The 17,668-nt window shown below is 44.1% G+C and overlaps 1 protein-coding gene across 1 annotated transcript in view; it reads left to right on the top strand.

Moving 5' to 3' along the window:
- LOC106606273 (epidermal growth factor receptor kinase substrate 8-like protein 1) overlaps positions 1-17,668 on the top strand; it is a 47,599-nt gene that overhangs the window by 27,162 nt on the left and 2,769 nt on the right. The window contains exons 13-14 of the mRNA XM_082976079.1: positions 1,052-1,217; positions 1,776-1,908. Of these exons, the coding sequence (XP_082832205.1) occupies positions 1,052-1,217; positions 1,776-1,908 (299 nt within the window). The remainder of the gene's footprint in view (positions 1-1,051; positions 1,218-1,775; positions 1,909-17,668) is intronic.

Genomic DNA, 17,668 nt, shown 5'->3' with positions numbered 1-17,668 from the left:
GATTGGGTAGAAAGTTAGGGGTGATGAGCTGATGAGCTGTCAGACATTCTAAATAAAGGGACAAACTAGGGGTGTATAGAGAAATACTAAATCTGAATGTGTGGCTGTTTTAACAATCCTATTCCCTACATAGTGCACTACTCTTTTTTTACAATTCAATACCAGAATAGTGCACTATATAGGGAATAGGGTGCCATTTGGGATTCAGAATAGCACTACTCTTATCAGGCACTCTGTGTTTTCTGTTCATAGCACTGCAGACTGGCTGGCTAAGGTTTAGTGGTTGTGTTATACCTGCATGTTCTGTATGATGTTGCTAAGCCTCCTGATAATATCCAACCACTCTAGATCCCTCTGGATAAAATGGGTTAAATGACTACAATATAGTTAATGTAATGTCTAACCCCAAAGCTGTGGAGTCCAAGTCAATGTAGTCAATGTAATGTCTAACCCTAAAGCTGTGTAGTCCAAGTCAATGTAATGTCTAACCCTAAAGCTGTGTAGTCCAAGTCAATGTAGTCAATGTAATGTCTAACCCTAAAGCTGTGTAGTCCAAGTCAATGTAATGTCTAACCCTAAAGCTGTGTAGTCCAAGTCAATGTAATGTCTAACCCTAAAGCTGTGGAGTCCAAGTCAATGTAGTCAATGTAATATCTAACCCTAAAGCTGTGTAGTCCAAGTCAATGTAATGTCTAACCCTAAAGCTGTGTAGTCCAAGTCAATGTAATATCTAACCCTAAAGCTGTGTAGTCCAAGTCAATGTAGTCAATGTAATATCTAACCCTAAAGCTGTGTAGTCCAAGTCAATGTAGTCAATGTAATATCTAACCCTAAAGCTGTGTTGTCCCAGGCAATGTAGTCAATGTAATATATAACCCTAAAGCTGTGTAGTCCCAGTCAATTTGTCAATGTAATGTCTAACCCTAAAGCTGTGTAGTCCAAGTCAATGTAGTCTGTGTGTGTGTGGTGTGTGTGTGTGATAGAGTACATGCTTATAAGTGAGAACATGCTTGTAACACACATTAAATGTGTTTGTGACCCCTGTACACAGGCTTTATGGTGAACGATGAGCTCCTCCAGCGGCTGGCCAACGGCAGGGCGGGCTCCATCCGTCCCCTAGTGATCCCCCGCACCACAGACACCTCGGCCCCCCTGGACTACCACTCCCCTCCTGCTGAGGTAGAGGGCTGGCTGAGAGGGAAGGGCTTCACTGAGCCGTGAGTGGGTGTAGTGGAGCTAGTTCAGTCAACTACAGTATACTTGATATACACCATACTTCTGTCACACGTTTATCCTTTCTAGCATTGCCATAATGAAGACCACCTAACCTTACTCTGCCCTATCTCTCTCTCTGTTCAGGACAGTAACACTTCGGACCACCTTACTGTCCCATATCTCTCTCTCCATTCAGGACAGTAACACTTCTGACCACCTTACTCTGCCCTATCTCTCTCTCCATTCAGGACAGTAACACTTCTGACCACCTTACTGTCCCATATCCCTCTCTCCATTCAGGACAGTAACACTTCTGACCACCTTACTGTCCCATATCTCTCTCTCCATTCAGGACAGTAACACTTCTGACCATCTTACTGTCCCATATCTCTCTCCATTCAGGACAGTAACATTTCTGACCACCTTACTGTCCCTTATCTCTCTCTCCATTCAGGACAGTAACACTTCTGACCACCTTACTGTCCCATATCTCTCTCTCTCCATTCAGGACAGTAACACTTCTGACCACCTTTCTGTCCCATATCTCTCTCTCCATTCAGGACAGCAACACTGTTGGGGAGACTCACTGGTGCTGAGCTCTTTGCCCTGAGTAAAGAGGACCTGCGTATGTTTTCACCAGAGGAGGGTGCCAGAGTGTACAGCCAGATGATGGTGCAGAAGGCTTTACTGGAGGTACAAGCAACCCTATTGACTGGCAACACCATTGACTGACAACCCCCTTGACTGGCAGCCCCATTGACTGGCAGCCTCATACACTGGCAGCCCCATTGACTGCCAACCCCATTCTCATCACAACTCTTATAGTGTTGTATCAAAACACATCACTTCCTCAGTAATCCTCTTATTTCTCCTTTCCCTCTGTCTTCCTTCTCTTCTGGTTGACACAACTCTCACATTATAGATCATTGGTTCCCATCCTTCTCTTCTGGTTGACACAACTCACATTATAGATAGATCCTTGGTTCCCATCCTTCTCTTCTGGTTGACACAACTCACATTATAGATAGATCCTTGGTTCCCATCCTTCTCTTCTGGTTGACACAACTCTCACATTATAGATAGATCCTTGGTTCCCATGCTTTTTTCTCTCTCCTCTCCTCTCCTCTTCCCTCCCTCCTTCTCTCCCATTCTCTCTCCTCTTCCCTCCTTCACTCCCTCTCTCCTCTTTCCTATTCAGCGTGACTGGGAGTCTCTGGGTGTAGATGAATTAATACTTCTAATGATGGACTGGTGTTAGATATGTAATACATGAATCTCATACAATATATTGTTGGATGGACAAGGTTGTTTAAAATGTCAAGTTATGTTAAAAGGACTGTACTTCCTGTTTTATTTAATGAAGGGAGTGAAGTGAGTCATTTTCCATTTTGGAATCTAACCAATATATTGTAGAACCTTAATCCAACACCTAGAGACTTCCTCAAGAGACATAAATCCAAGATGGCATAGCAGTGCAGACGTGGTTTGTTGTCCTCTCGTTTACTTTTTGTATTTTTCGTCCTTTTTGCATTTATTCCAATTTATTTTTCAACTCTTTTTCCATTTTTAAATTAAATATACCTTCCGGTAACCCGCCTCACTCAATGTGACATGGATCCGCTATTGTTTTTAGACCCTATAGCCAAAACTTTCATCAGAAGGTAGCCAGCTAATTAGCTAAGTTACTTAGTATTTAGTCATTGTTAGCCACTGCTAGCGGCCTTTACCATCTGCTCAGGCACTAGCTGTTTTTTTAGCCTGGATAATACTGTCCTGTCTTTGGCTATGCCGGATTAAGTGATATGACATGCTAACCTATAAAATCCTTTCTCTGTAATTAATATTACCTGATTAAGCTAATCATGTAAATGTAATTAACTAGAAAGTCGGGGCACCACGGAAGAACGTTTATAGAGCCGTTATCTTCCGAATAAACTCTTAAAATACTTAGTCATATTTTACATCGATAGCAGTCAATATTAACCCTTATCTTATTTTCAGTCTCATAATGAAAGTTGTAAATTCTTGGCTATCTTCACGAACCCTGGCTAACAAGTTGAATCAGCAATACAAAATTGGGTTTAATTATTTATTTACTAAATACCTAAACTAATCACACAGAATTACAAATACACCGAATACAAATGATGTCATACATGATGGCTGGTTACACAAAGGAAAGGGGGTTGGGCTTGAATGAAAGAGCGGAAAGATTTAGGAACAAAGAAACAGCAGCTATGCTATCGTCTCTGGTGGTAAATTGGATACGTGGTGGTATCTTCGTCCGTCTGTTAGACTGGATCCGTCGTCCGTCCTTTCCTAGCCCCCGTCTACAGCGGCCGCTGCTAACTCAACGGCTAGGAAGTATCACTTCTGTAGTGAATAAGCTCAAAGTTCATACCATTCGCCACCAAAGCTCACGCCGAGGTTGGCTTAGTTCTGTCTCTTCACAGGGGGGGGGCCACTGATCAAGCAGGGCACTTTCCTTATGAAAACCCAATTCTCTCATTTGGAAGCTAAAATTACATTTAATCTCCTAACAAACAATTTCAATATCAAACATTTCAATTGCATAACAATTCCATGTGACTCTGATAACTAGAGGGTGTATACTTTCTCAGGTACAGTTTATGTCGTCCTGTCATCAGTCATAATGTCTCAGATGACAACCGAACTGACATCCATACTCATTACGTTCCCAAGCATATTTCCAACTGGTTTTATTACCAAAATATGGTTCCTTTTCCCCATTTGTTTGATGTTCCCAGACTCTCTATATTTAACACAGGCTATTCAAGTCCTTCAGTAGGGTCAGAAAGAGAGGGGAAGGGAGAAAGGTATTTATGGGGGGGTCATAAACCTTACCCACAGGCCAACGTCATGACAGTCCCCCCATGTTGGGTTCAATCTTGCGATTAACCTGCATGTTGTAAACCAACATAAAAATGAACGTGGGTTGTCCTGGTTGTGGATCATCGTTGTGGTCCCCATCTGGCGGTCGACCCGGGTAGGGTGACTGCAAATGAAGAAGTCCGCTCCAAGGCTGGGCAGCAGATGTCCAGTTGGTGGTTGCTATTGCAGTCCCCCCTCTGGTGGTCGACCCGGGTAGGGTCTCTGCAAATGAAGAAGTCCGTTCCATGGCTCGGCAGCGGATGTCCGGATAGGGATCGCCGTTCCGGACCCGTCGTCTGGTCGTCCAGACTGGAATATCTGGGCAGTAACTTAGGCAGATGTTAACAACGCACACACACTCATGAAATATATCATTACATTTCCTCCCAAATGAGCGGCGTTGTGGCACTAACTGATGGTTGTATGGGGGAGTTGTTTATGGCTTTATCACTTTCTATGTGCCGAAGAAAATGAAACAAAATGAATGAAAGCATAAACAAAACAAAATATAGTTATGCCACCTTAATCATCTAATTGGACTGTATTCTATCTACGTCCATGGTCTTGGCAAAATGACCCTATCATGGCATTGTCTAATGTCATATTTAGGGCTTTCCTAATTTGCGGGGCGGCGCTTAGGGTACTATCCTAAGTTGACAACTATATGATAAGTCTACAGCTGTAAGGCACTAGTTTTGGGCAGTCTACAGGGATGACCTATGGACTTCTGGTTAGAAAACTGGTGAGTGCTGTAGAGACAAAGGCCTAGAAGTAAATGTTCAACTTTACTAAGGCTGGTATTTTGCTTGGACCCTTAAGTGATCCTAGCATAAATCCTAATTGGATGTTCCGTTGTGCATGTGCGTTTATGCTTACACAATCGCGCATGTCAAGGGAAGAAAACCAAGTATCCTGGCAGATTACAACTTGTTCAGAATGAGTCTGACGTAGTCAGGTAATTTTCAGGTCAATGCCTGGAGGTCAGTCAGAATTGGTGTCAAGGGAGTCTGTAGTAGTTTTCTACAAGTCACGGTGTCTTCCACTATTGTAGTGGCGGTAGGTATGAAGTCTATTTCATAGCTATGTTATCCACGGAGGAGCTAACCTCACGACGGAAGTACTCTAAGTATTAGACCAGTCGTACGTGGTGTGATCATGGTTCATGACTTCTAATACCTTTTCTCCTGAACGGAGGGTTCTATTTATTAGCGGCATGTTAACCATTGGAAGAGTGCAATGGAGATTCCCTGACCCGTGTTGCACTCTGAGTGACTCCTATGTCGCTATTATCAATAGCAATTTAACTTGTGAGGTTACTAATCCTCTTACTGAGTGTTGCTGGACTGACTGTGGTATTGGTACTGGTATTCAAGGGGTCCAGTTGTCCTACCAATTTATTCTGAAATATTATCAACCGGAACACATGATTGAAGCATATTACTAGTTGTATTGTAGTTGAACCTACACATGGCAAGGAATGATTATTGTTGCCATTTGTTTTGGAGGTGGACAAGTCCACTGGACTTCCTTTACGACCAGTGTGGTACACCTCAGAACTATCTTAGATGTGTTCTAAGATAATCCCCGTCTAGGGGCCTGTCTGCTCCTCACTGTTCTCATAGGGGAGTTTACAACTAGATTTGATTTATGCTCTGGCGGCCTCGTACAGTGTTGTCCGTAGTCTCGACCCCCCCACCGGCCTCGATGAGGCTCATCATGGATCTGGGCTACTATTCCCACCCTTTGCATCTCGGGACCCCCCCACCAGTGGGTGGTGTTGGTGTCCGAGGAGCAAACGAAAAGTTCAGACCCTATGTACGAGTTGTCAGTGACCGCATTATTATGAGAATGGCTGTAACCTTTCAACCAAATCTCCTGGTGTTTGTGCTTCAAAGCACTCAGTGGCTGTCGAGGAATGTCAGTCACCACCGCGTCCGCGTGTGGCAACCTCTTCAGTACCTGCAAACTGAGACGAGGATATCGGTCTGTGATATCGCAAAGTGTTTCACCAGTGGGAGTCATCGGGTCAGTTGCTGGACTGACGCCATTAGTGTCATTGTAAGGGGTGACAGTCCCCAACAAAGCAGAAGGTGTATCATCGGAAGCAGAGTGTACTCTGCGCATCAATGTTTTTCTTGCTGAGACGGCCGCAGTGCTTGCGGAAGTGTCTGAAGGGCAAGAGAAGTTCATCTCAACTACCGTATTGCACGACTGCAAGGAGGAGGGAAGTTGCTCATTCACAGAGACAGCTGGCTCGAAATCATGAAAAGAATGGTCAATCAGATTGGCTGATGGAATGTGTCGAGATATCGTAATATCTCCTTGGATCGGATTCTGTACCAAGAGGTTTCTAAACGTCTTTTTCCCAAGGGGTGCTTTCGACAGATACCCCTCGTGAATGACTGCGTTGCAGTTAGCGTTAGGGGAAGACAGTGTGGTCAGTGGAGAAGGCACTGTGGCCTGTGACCATACCTGGTTGGTTTTCCAATCCATCAATGGGAGTAACCGATCCATCAAGTCTGCTCCAAGTAGCAGGGGTACAGTTTCGAGGCTGGTAACACACACAGGCTGAACGAGCGATACGTCCTTGAAGTGTAGTTTCAGCATGACTCTCAACGTGAGAGGCGAGGTAGTCTGAGTGACCCCTCGAAGTGTAGTTTCGCATCGCTCCACTTTTAACCAACGTTTAGTTGGCTTCAAAGCCCTTTTGAGATCATCAAACAATGTTTGAGAGATGAGTGATATTGTCGCACCCGAATCAATTAGCGCATGACAAGTTAAGCAGTCCTCCAGGACTGTTTCCAGGTATGGCCGTTTAGATTCGTGGTTAGTGGACATATTCCCCACAAAGTGGAGTGGTCGTTCGCAACGACGTGATGTGCCATTTCTGTTCAAGGTGGAAGCAGATTGACTTTTCCGATTTTGAGTGGGCTTGGCTTTAACGAAGCGTTTGACCTTTTTCTTCTTAACTTCTGTATCAGAGTCTACAGACAAAGCCCGGGGGCTTGTTTCTTGATTAGGCGGGCCCTGGATAGGGTCTTGAAAGAGAGCGCGAGAAATTTGAACTTTAACGTCCTTGCTATGGGTGTTAATTTCTGCGGACCTGGTGTCCGGTAATTCCCCGTCTAGTCCTTGTGACTTATCTTTTACCCTTTTCTCAAATTGTTCTCGCTTTAGTTCTTCACGTAGTGGAACTTCTGGAGAACATTGGTCTACGTTTTGATCGTCCTTCAACCCTTTGTTACCCTTGTGTTCTGACACTTTGTGTGGGTTGGGTGCAGGAACGTAGCGAACAGGTCGATTGTTGCGGTAGTCGCTTTGAAGGTGACGTACTTTACAGTTATTTCGACCGCGGCGGTTATTGGAATCATGGTTTCGTGGTAGAAACTGTTGTTGTGCGTCAGCTCTCGACGCTCCAATACCTGATAATGCACCCTCTAACTGGAGTGAGTGCTCCTGGTCAAACTTCAAAACCGAGTTGTCAGGGCTCTTAGCGTTGCGAGCTTTTGATGCCTCAAAAGCTGTGCTTGCAATCTCTCTGAGTTGTAAGATAGGCAAGCCAACGTGGGCTGCAGGGCCCAAGTAGGTAATGAAGGTGGAATACATGTTCGACAGAAACATTTGTTTGAATGGTAACAGCTCTTCCATTCCTGTTTCCGTGAGTAGGCCAAAGTAAGCTGAACGAAGCCTATGATAGAAAGCTTGTGGGTGTTCGTTCCGAGCTTGTTTGACCGTGTTAGCCAGTGAGCTATCGTGTTTGCGAGTCGCAGAACCACTGAATTCTAATTTCAAAGCTGTGGCAAGTTTAGCGTAGTCATTTAGCACGTGTTGCTGTTGTAGGCGAATGAACCTCGTCACGTGTCTATTCGACGTTCGCTTCAACAGGTAAACCCTGTCAGAACCCGTAGTATTCGGGTAGCCACCCAACGCGTCCTCTGTGTCAGCTAGGAACGTCTCAGTATCGTTTGGCTGACCTGGAACGGGGTCAAAGGTGGGGAAATTCTTGACGAGTTTGTCAAGGTATTCCGCGCCAAGCGGGCGGAGAGGGTTGGCTTCATCCTGTGGAGAAATTGGGGCCGACAGGCCAAGAGGAGAAGCCAAGATTTGGCTTTGTTGGCCAAGAGGCTCCATATTACTCAGTGCCGAATGGCCAAGAGGAGAAGACTGAGGGACACATGATGGAGGCAATGTCTGAAACCTATCGTCTTCACTCCTTTGAGTACCGGACTCCGGTTGCTTGGATGGGTAGTCATGCTGTAGAGCGTGACCATTCTGGACTTCCTCCAGATGGTACCTAAGGGTGGTCTTCTGCTGCATTGCAGAGTCCACTTGAGCGCTTAGAGTACCAATTTTGGACACGTGAGTGTCACACCTGCTCCTTTCGGTCTCAAACTTATCTGTCATGGTTTGCAGATAGAGGTCTCGAATACGGAGCGAGAGATTCAGTGATGAGATTTCCTCTGCTTGCTTAGAAATCATTATTTCCATCCTCATCACCTGAGTTCTCATCATTCATTTGGTCAGCAACTTCAATAAGTTCTGCTGATTTGTCATCCAACTTTGTCATTGTGTTCATCAACTGATCGTCTTTGGTCTGCAGAATTTGGAGTAGAACATTGTTACCTTGAGTAACGTTCAACAAAACTGCCTGCATGTTTTCAAATTGCACGTTCCTGTTTGTAGATACCTCGACAGATTTATCTAGTTTGGCGTGGACTACATCGCATTTAGTTTTGGCTAAATCGAGTTGTTCCTGCAGACGATGATTTTGTTGGAGAGTTTGTGCTCGTTCATCGTCATAAGTATTTGCAATTACTTTTAATTGTTCCGATTTCAAACGCAGTTCCTCGACTAGCAGAATGTTTTCATTTCCTGCTTTTGTCAATAGTTGCTCAGTTCTCTCCACCTGTGCCCTCATGTTAGCCATGTCTTGCACGTGCTTCAGCTGTGCACTGTGGTATTGGATCGATGCCAACCTTTGATGGCAATACATAAGTGCTAAAGTGGAGAGAACCGTCACAAAGCCTGTGTTTGATGGTTGATTTTGGAGAGCGTTCGCAATTTCGGCTGTGTTTTCGCTAATGTCATAATTAGGGTTGGTATCCCTGCTGAGGTCAGAGATCAATCCTTTTATGGGTGGAGGTTCACTAATTAGCGGAGGAGTGGTGACCACCTCCTTTGGTAGCTTGCACATTATTAGAAAAATTTTGAGGAAAAATGTTCCTATTTTTTTTTCAATGTTTGGGTTTGGAATTCATTGGAAGCTGCAAAGACAAGTTTAATCTATTCATAGATGTTGACGAACCATCAGTAGTGTACCAGTAATGTGGAAGTTTAACGTGAATGAATTTGCAAAAGCAAATTTAATTAATTAATCAATGCCAATGATTAATCCTACCTGGGTAGGCTATCTGGGTATTAAACTTGAATTAACCTGAGAGGTTGCTTCATCCAGGTTAATATGGGAAGTTTAAAAGTGTCTCATTTGATTGCAAGAACATTAAGGTATGTTCAACAATTTAACTTATTCAATTGAATGAGATGATAATCCATACAATCTCCATTGATTGGATATCATAAGTGTAAACAGTAGTTCAAATGTTGGGAACACTCCCCACTATGGTACACTTCTTCCTTGGGCCGAAGCCACATGCGATTCCCGCGGGGGCGGGACTTCTGTCAGTACTGGATTACTGAATGGGTTTTGCAAAAACCACATTTTACTGATTGATCAATTTTAATGATAAATCAAACCTGTATAGGCTATTTGGGATTTAAACTTTAACCTCTCTGGGCTAGGCGGGACGAAATCGTCCCACCTACGCAACAGCCAGTGTAACCCCCTGGCGCGATTTTGAAATACCTTAGAAATGCTATTACTTCAATTTCTCAAACATATGACTATTTTTACACCATTTTAAAGACAAGACTCTCGTTAATCTAACCACACTGTCCGATTTCAAAAAGGCTTTACAACGAAAGCAAAACATTAGATTATGTCAGCAGAGTACCCAGCCAGAAATAATCAGACACCCATTTTTCAAGCTAGCATATAATGTCACAAAAACCCAGAAGACAGCTAAATGCAGCACTAACCTTTGATGATCTTCATCAGATGACACACCTAGGACATTATGTTATACAATACATGCATGTTTTGTTCAATCAAGTTCATATTTATATCAAAAACCAGCTTTTTACATTAGCATGTGACGTTCAGAACTAGCATACCCCGCAAACCCCCGGTGAATTTACTAAATTACTCACGATAAACGTTCACAAAAAAACATAACAATTATTTTAAGAATTATAGATACAGAACTCCTTTGTGCAATCGAGGTGTCCGATTTTAAAATAGCTTTTCGGTGAAAGCACATTTTGCAATATTCTGAGTACATAGCCCAGCCATCACGGCTAGCTATTTAGACACCCACCAAGTTTAGCTCTGACCAAACTCCGATTTACTATTACAAAAGTTTGATTACCTTTGGTGTTCTTCGTCAGAATGCACTCCCAGGACTGCTACTTCAATAACAAATGTTGGTTTGGTCCAAAATAATCCATCGTTATATCCAAATAGCGGCGTTTTGTTCGTGCGTTCAAGACACTATCCGAAGTGTAAATAAGGGTCACGAGCATGGCACAATTCGTGACAAAAAAATTCTAAATATTCCATTACCGTACTTCGAAGCATGTCAACCGCTGTTTAAAATACATTTTTATGCCATTTTTCTCGTAAAAAAGCGATAATATTCCGACCGGGAATCTGCGTTTAGGTAAACGGGCACGCGCCTGAGTCTCACAGTACTGTAACCAGCCACTACCCAAACGCGCTACTTTTTTTCAACCAGAGCCTGCAAAGCCACGATTCAGCTTTTTGCCGCCTTCTGAGAGCCCATGGGAGCCGTAGGAAGTGTCACGTAACAGCAGAGATCCTCTGTAATGGATAGAGATAATCAAGAAGGGCAAGAAATTGTCAGACAGGCCACTTCCTGCATGGAATCTTCTCAGGTTTTGGCCTGCCATATGAGTTCTGTTATACTCACAGACACCATTCAAACAGTTTTAGAAACTTTAGGGTGTTTTCTATCCAAAGCCAATAATTATATGCATATTCTAGTTACTGGGCAGGAGTAGTAACCAGATTAAATCGGGTACGTTTTTTATCCAGCCGTGTCAATACTGCCCCCTAGCCCTAACAGGTTATTAATTAACCTGAGAGGTTTATTCATCTAGGTTAATGTGGAAAAAAGATTACTATGTCTCATTTAGAAAACTCATCAATTAGGATATTATTTAAAAGATCCACTTGAGAATGTAAATCTGGCAATTTCATTTATTAGTTCAATTGGATAAGACATCGATATCCGTCTGGATATCATGAGTAACGACTTGAGTGTCACCTGACTAATTCTTCTTGAAGGAAAGTACTGGTGACTCTTCAGAGGTCCCTGCTGGCACACGCTGAAATCAAGCGGAAGTACCCAGGGCGGGACTTCCGTTCAGCGAGGCGGAGGATTTACAATGTGGCACAAAACAAAATGGCTGTTTTCCCTTTTGTTAGCTTAGCATCGAGCAAGCTAATGCTACTTTATGCCTGAAAAATGCACAACATAGGATTCCCTTGGCAAGGGAAAGGTTTTACTTATAACGTATTATGTTCAAACCCTTTTCGGCGATATTTGACGATGTTTTAACCGGAACTCGCGGCAAACAACGAAATGCACCGTGGTCTACTCGCATCGAAACGCGAGAGAGACAGAGAGATACTTATCGCTGGTCAAGCTAATCTCTCCTAAATTTCAATCGGCTGGCTCTTTGTCCCCGCTCGAGAAATTAATAATGACCTAGCAAACACGCGTCTGAAACGCGCGAGGCAGAAATAGCCCAGCGTTTGGCCAAACGCGCTATTTCTCAGATAGCTTTATCAGCCCTCATACAGAACTGTATAGTTTAAGCTCCCCACTGACTACGTCAGAGCACAACACGGAGGCGATTCTCCAGAGCACACACGCACCAATAATTCCGGTCTACAATTCCCATAATGTATATAATAAACTTGGTATATTATGTAATCTGCTTATCAATTTTATATAGGCTGAATCAAAATGAAAGCGTCATCCTATTTTAGATTCCTCGCACGGGGCGTCATATGTCGAAATTACCCAAACGTGCGGCCTAGTTTTAGAGTCCACACAGGGTGCGCCAAATATGTCTGTTCAGACCCTTTTCGGATCATTGAACAATGTTAAATTCTTAGGAAGCAGAGTATACTCTTGCTAACAAGTGGAGAAGGCACAGTAAAATTGGGTTTAATTTTTTAATTTACTAAATACCTAAACTAATCACACAGAATTACAAATACACCGAATACAAATGATGTCATACATGATGGCTGGTTACACAAAGGAAAGGGGGTTGGGCTTGAATGAAAGAGCGGAAAGATTTAGGAACAAAGAAACAGCAGCTATGCTATCGTAAATACATTATCTTATGCATTCTAAATTACCGCCCATTTGGAAAAGGAAAATGCAATAAATATTTACTCTGAGCTGCGCTTCGGTAGATTGGTCATAGATGCTGGCCGGGTTGGCCAACAGATCTTCCTGTCCTCGGAAGAATGTCTCTGGTGGTAAATTGGATACGTGGTGGTATCTTCGTCCGTCTGTTAGACTGGATCCGTCGTCCGTCCTTTCCTAGCCCCCGTCTACAGCGGCCGCTGCTAACTCAACGGCTAGGATGTATCACTTCTGTAGTGAATAAGCTCAAAGTTCATACCATTCGCCACCAAAGCTCACGCCGAGGTTGGCTTAGTTCTGTACTTGACGTGTGTCCTTCTAACGTAGAGGCTGCAGACCTCACGTACTGGAACATGTGGTTATCTTTTCGTCAAAGGCTTATACAGTGGGGCAAAAAAGTATTTAGTCAGCCACCAATTGTGCAAGTTCTCCCACTTAAAAAGATGAGAGAGGCCTGTAATTTTCATCATAGGTACACGTCAACTATGACAGACAAAATTTGAAAAAAAATTACAGAAAATCACATTGTAGGATTTTTATGGAATTTATTTGCAAATTATGGTGGAAAATAAGTATTTGGTCACCTACAAACAAGCAAGATTTCTGGCTCTCACAGACCTGTAACTTCTTCTTTAAGAGGCTCCTCTGTCCTCCACTCGTTACCTGTATTAATGGCACCTGTTTGAACTTGTTATCAGTATAAAAGACACCTGTCCACAACCTCAAACAGTCACACTCCAAACTCCACTATGGCCAAGACCAAAGAGCTGTCAAAGGACACCAGAAACAAAATTGTAGACCTGCACCAGGCTGGGAAGACTGAATCTGCAATAGGTAAGCAGCTTGGTTTGAAGAAATCAACTGTGGGAGCAATTATCAGGAAATGGAAGACATACAAGACCACTGATAATCTCCCTCGATCTGGGGCTCCACGCAAGATCTCACCCCGTGGGGTCAAAATGATCACAAGAACGGTGAGCAAAAATCCCAGAAGCACACAGGGGGACCTAGTGAATGACCTGCAGAAAGCTGGGACCAAAGTAACAAAGCCTACCATCAGTAACACACTACGCCGCCAGGGGCTCAAATCCTGCAGTGCCAGACGTGTCCCCCTGCTTAAGCCAGTACATGTCCAGGCCCGTCTGAAGTTTGCTAGAGAGCATTTGGGAGAATGTCATATGGTCAGATGAAACCAAAATATAACTTTTTGGTAAAAACTCAACTCGTCGTGTTTGGAAGACAAAGAATGCTGAGTTCCATCCAAAGAACACCATACCTACTGTGAAGCATGGGGGTGGAAACATCATGCTTTGGGGCTGTTTTTCTGCAAAGGGACCAGGACGACTGATCCGTGTAAAGGAAAGAATGAATGGGGCCATGTCTCGTGAGATTTTGAGTGAAAACCTCCTTCCATCAGCAAGGGCATTGAAGATGAAACGTGGCTGGGTCTTTCAGCATGACAATGATCCCAAACACACCGCCCGGGCAACGAAAGAGTGGCTTCGTAAGAAGCATTTCAAGGTCCTGGAGTGGCCTAGCCAGTCTCCAGATCTCAACCCCATAGAAAATCTTTGGAGGGAGTTGAAAGTCAGTGTTGCCCAGCGACAGCCCCAAAACATCACTGCTCTAGAGGAGATCTGCATGGAGGAATGGGACAAAATACCAGCAACAGTGTGTGAAAACCTTGTGAAGACTTACAGAAAATGTTTGACCTGTGTCATTGCCAACAAAGGGTATGTAACAAAGTATTGAGATAAACTTTTGTTATTCACCAAATACTTATTTTCCACCATATTTTGCAAATAAATTCATAAAAAAATCCTACAATGTGATTTTTCTGGAATTTTTTTTTCTCATTTTGTCTGTCATAGTTGAAGTGTATCTATGATGAAAATTACAGGCCTCTCTCATCTTTTTAAGTGGGAGAACTTGCACAATTGGTGGCTGACTAAATACTTTTTTGCCCCACTGTATAGTGGAGAGGGGGAAGGATGTGTTTCATCGTTTATAACCCCTGTCTCTTCACAGGGGTGGGCCACTGATCAAGCAGGGCACTTTCCTTATGAAAACCCAATTCTCTCATTTGGAAGCTAAAATTACATTTAATGATCCTAACAAACAATTTCAATATCAAACATTTCAATTGCATAACAATTCCATGTGACTCTGATAACTAGAGAGTGTATACTTTCTCAGGTACAGTTTATGTCGTCCTGTCATCAGGCATAATGTCTCAGATGACAACCGAACTGACATCCATACTCATTACGTTCCCAAGCATATTTCCAACTGATTTTATTACCAAAATATGGTTCCTTTTCCCCATTTGTTTGACGTTCCCAGACTCTCTACATTTAACACAGGCTATTCAAGTCCTTCAGTAGGGTCAGAAAGAGAGGGGAAGGGAGAAAGGTATTTATGGGGGGGTCATAAACCTTACCCACAGGCCAACGTCATGACAATACCTACCAGCCTCGTACTGTTTTTCTCCACTACAATGCCAGATTCCTGCCGTAAACCCTGGACCATTGATCATCACAGCTAGCTAGCTGCCACTGAGTGACCCAGCCCCGAAGCTAGCCCTGAGCCAGGCGCATCTCCTGGCTAGCAAACGAAATTACCACAACTACAATACCTCTTTCGCCATCTGGCCCGGTCCTTTCATCGAAACGGCGCCCCGCCGTACCACCACGACTGGTCCTCAGACGTAATTCCATTAGCTGTGCCTTCAACCGGCCTTTGCTGGAAGATGGAGCAGACGCTTCTACTTACCCCGGACTGCTAACTTTAAACGCCGTGTCTCCCGCGTGCTAGCGTAGCAACGACTACCCCGCTGCTTCCCTGTTCCATCTAATGCTGTACACTGGACCCTATGATCACTTGACTACATAGCTGATGCCTGCTGGACTGTTCATTTATCACGGTACTCCACTTTGTTTACCTTTGTTTATCTGTCGGCCCTAGCCCCGAACTCAGGCCCTGTGTGTAGTTAACCGACCATCTCTGCCCAATCATCACCATTTTACCTGTTGTTGTTGTCTTTGCTGATTAGCTGTTATTGCCTTACCCGTTGTTGACTTAGCTAGCTCTCCCAATCAACACCTGTGATTGCTTTATGCCTCGCTTTATGTCTCGCTGAAATGTAAATATGCCTTGTATACTGTTGTTTAGGATAATTATCATTGTTTTAGTTTACTGCAGAGCCCCTAGTCCCACTGTACATGCCTTAGATACCTCCTTTGTCCCACTTCCCACACATGCGGTGACCTCACCCAGTATAACCAGCGTGACCAGAGATGCAACCTCTCTTATCATCACTCAGTGCCTAAGCTTACCTCCACTGTACCCACACCCCACCATACCCCTGTCTGCACATTATGCCCTGAATCTATTCTACCACACCCAGAAATCGGCTCCTTTTATTCTCTGTCCCCAATGCACTAGACGACCAGTTTTGCTAGCCTTTAGCCGTACCCTCATCCTACACACCTCCTCTGTTCCTCGGGTGATATGGAGGCTAACCCAGGCCCTGCGTGTCCCCAGGCACTCTCATTTGTTGACTTCTGTAATCAAAAAAGCCTTGGTTTCATGCATGTTAACATCAGAAGCCTCCTCCCTGAGTTTGTTTCACTCACTGCTTTAGCACAATCCGCCAACCCTGATGTCCTTGCCGTGTCTGAATCCTGGCTTAGGAAGGCCACCAAAAATTTGGAGATTTCCATACCCAACTACAACATTTTCAAGATAGAACTGCCACAGGGGCAGGAGTTGCAATCTACTGCAGAGATAGCTTGCAACGTTCTGTCATACTTACCAGGTCTATGTCCAAACAGTTCGAGCTTCTAATTAAAAAAATTAAGTCTCTCACTGTTGTCACCTGTTATAGACTCCCCTCAGCTCACAGCTGTGCCCTGGACACCATATGTGAATTGATTGCCCCCCATCTATCTTCAGAGTTTGTTCTGTTAGGTGACCTAGACTGGGATATGCTTAATACCCCAGCAGTTCTACAAACTAAGCTAGATGCCCTCAACCTCACACAAATTATCAAGGAAACCACCAGGTACAACCCTAAATCTGTAAACATGGGCATCCTCATAGACATTATCCTGACCAACTTGCCCTCCAAATACACCTCTGCTGTTTTCAATCAGGATCTCAGCGATCACTGCCTCATTCCCTGCATCCGCTATGGGTCCGCGGTCAAACGACCACCCCTCATCACTGTCAAACGCTCCCTAAAACACTTCTGCAAGCAGGCCTTTCTAATCGACCTGGCCCAGGTATCCTGGAAGGATATTGACCTCATCCCGTCAGTCGAGGATGCCTGGTCGTTCTTTAAAAGTAATTTCCTCACCATCTTAAATAAGCATGCCCCTTTCAAAAAATGTACAACTAAGAACAGATATAGCCCTTGGTTCACTCCAGACCTGACTGCCCTTGACAAGCATAAAAACATCCTGTGGCGGACTGCAATTGCATTGAATAGTCCCCGTGATATGCAACCTTTCAGGGAAGTCAGGAACCAATACACACAGTCAGTCAGGAAAGCAAAGGCTAGCTTTTTCAAACAGAAATGTGCATCCTGTAGCTCTAACTCCAAAAAGTTTTGGGACACTGTAAAGTCCATGGAGAACAAGAGCACCTCCTCCCAGCTGCCCACCGTACTGAGGCTAGGCAACACGGTCACCACCGATAAATCCATGACAATCAAAAATGTCAATAAGCATTTCTCTACGGCTGGCCATGCTTTCCTCCTGTCTACCCCAACCCCGGCCAACAGCTCCGCACCCCTCGCAGTTACTTGCCCGAGCCTCCCCAGCTTCTCCTTCACCCAAATCCAGATGTTCTAGATGTTCTAAAAGAGCTGCAAAACCTGGACCTGTACAAATCAGCTGGGCTAGACAATCTGGACCCTCTATTTCTAAAATTATCCGCCACCATTGTTGCAACCCCTATTACCAGTCTGTTCAACCTCTCTTTTGTTTCGTCCGAGATCCCTAAAGATTGGAAAGCTGCCGCGGTCATCCCCACCTTCAAAG

The sequence above is a fragment of the Salmo salar genome, chromosome 06 (assembly GCF_965601325.2).
Source record: "Salmo salar chromosome 06, fSalSal1, whole genome shotgun sequence".
NCBI lineage: Eukaryota > Metazoa > Chordata > Actinopteri > Salmoniformes > Salmonidae > Salmo > Salmo salar.
The sequence above is the reverse complement of the archived record's forward strand: the minus strand, read 5'-3'. Positions and strand labels throughout refer to the sequence as shown.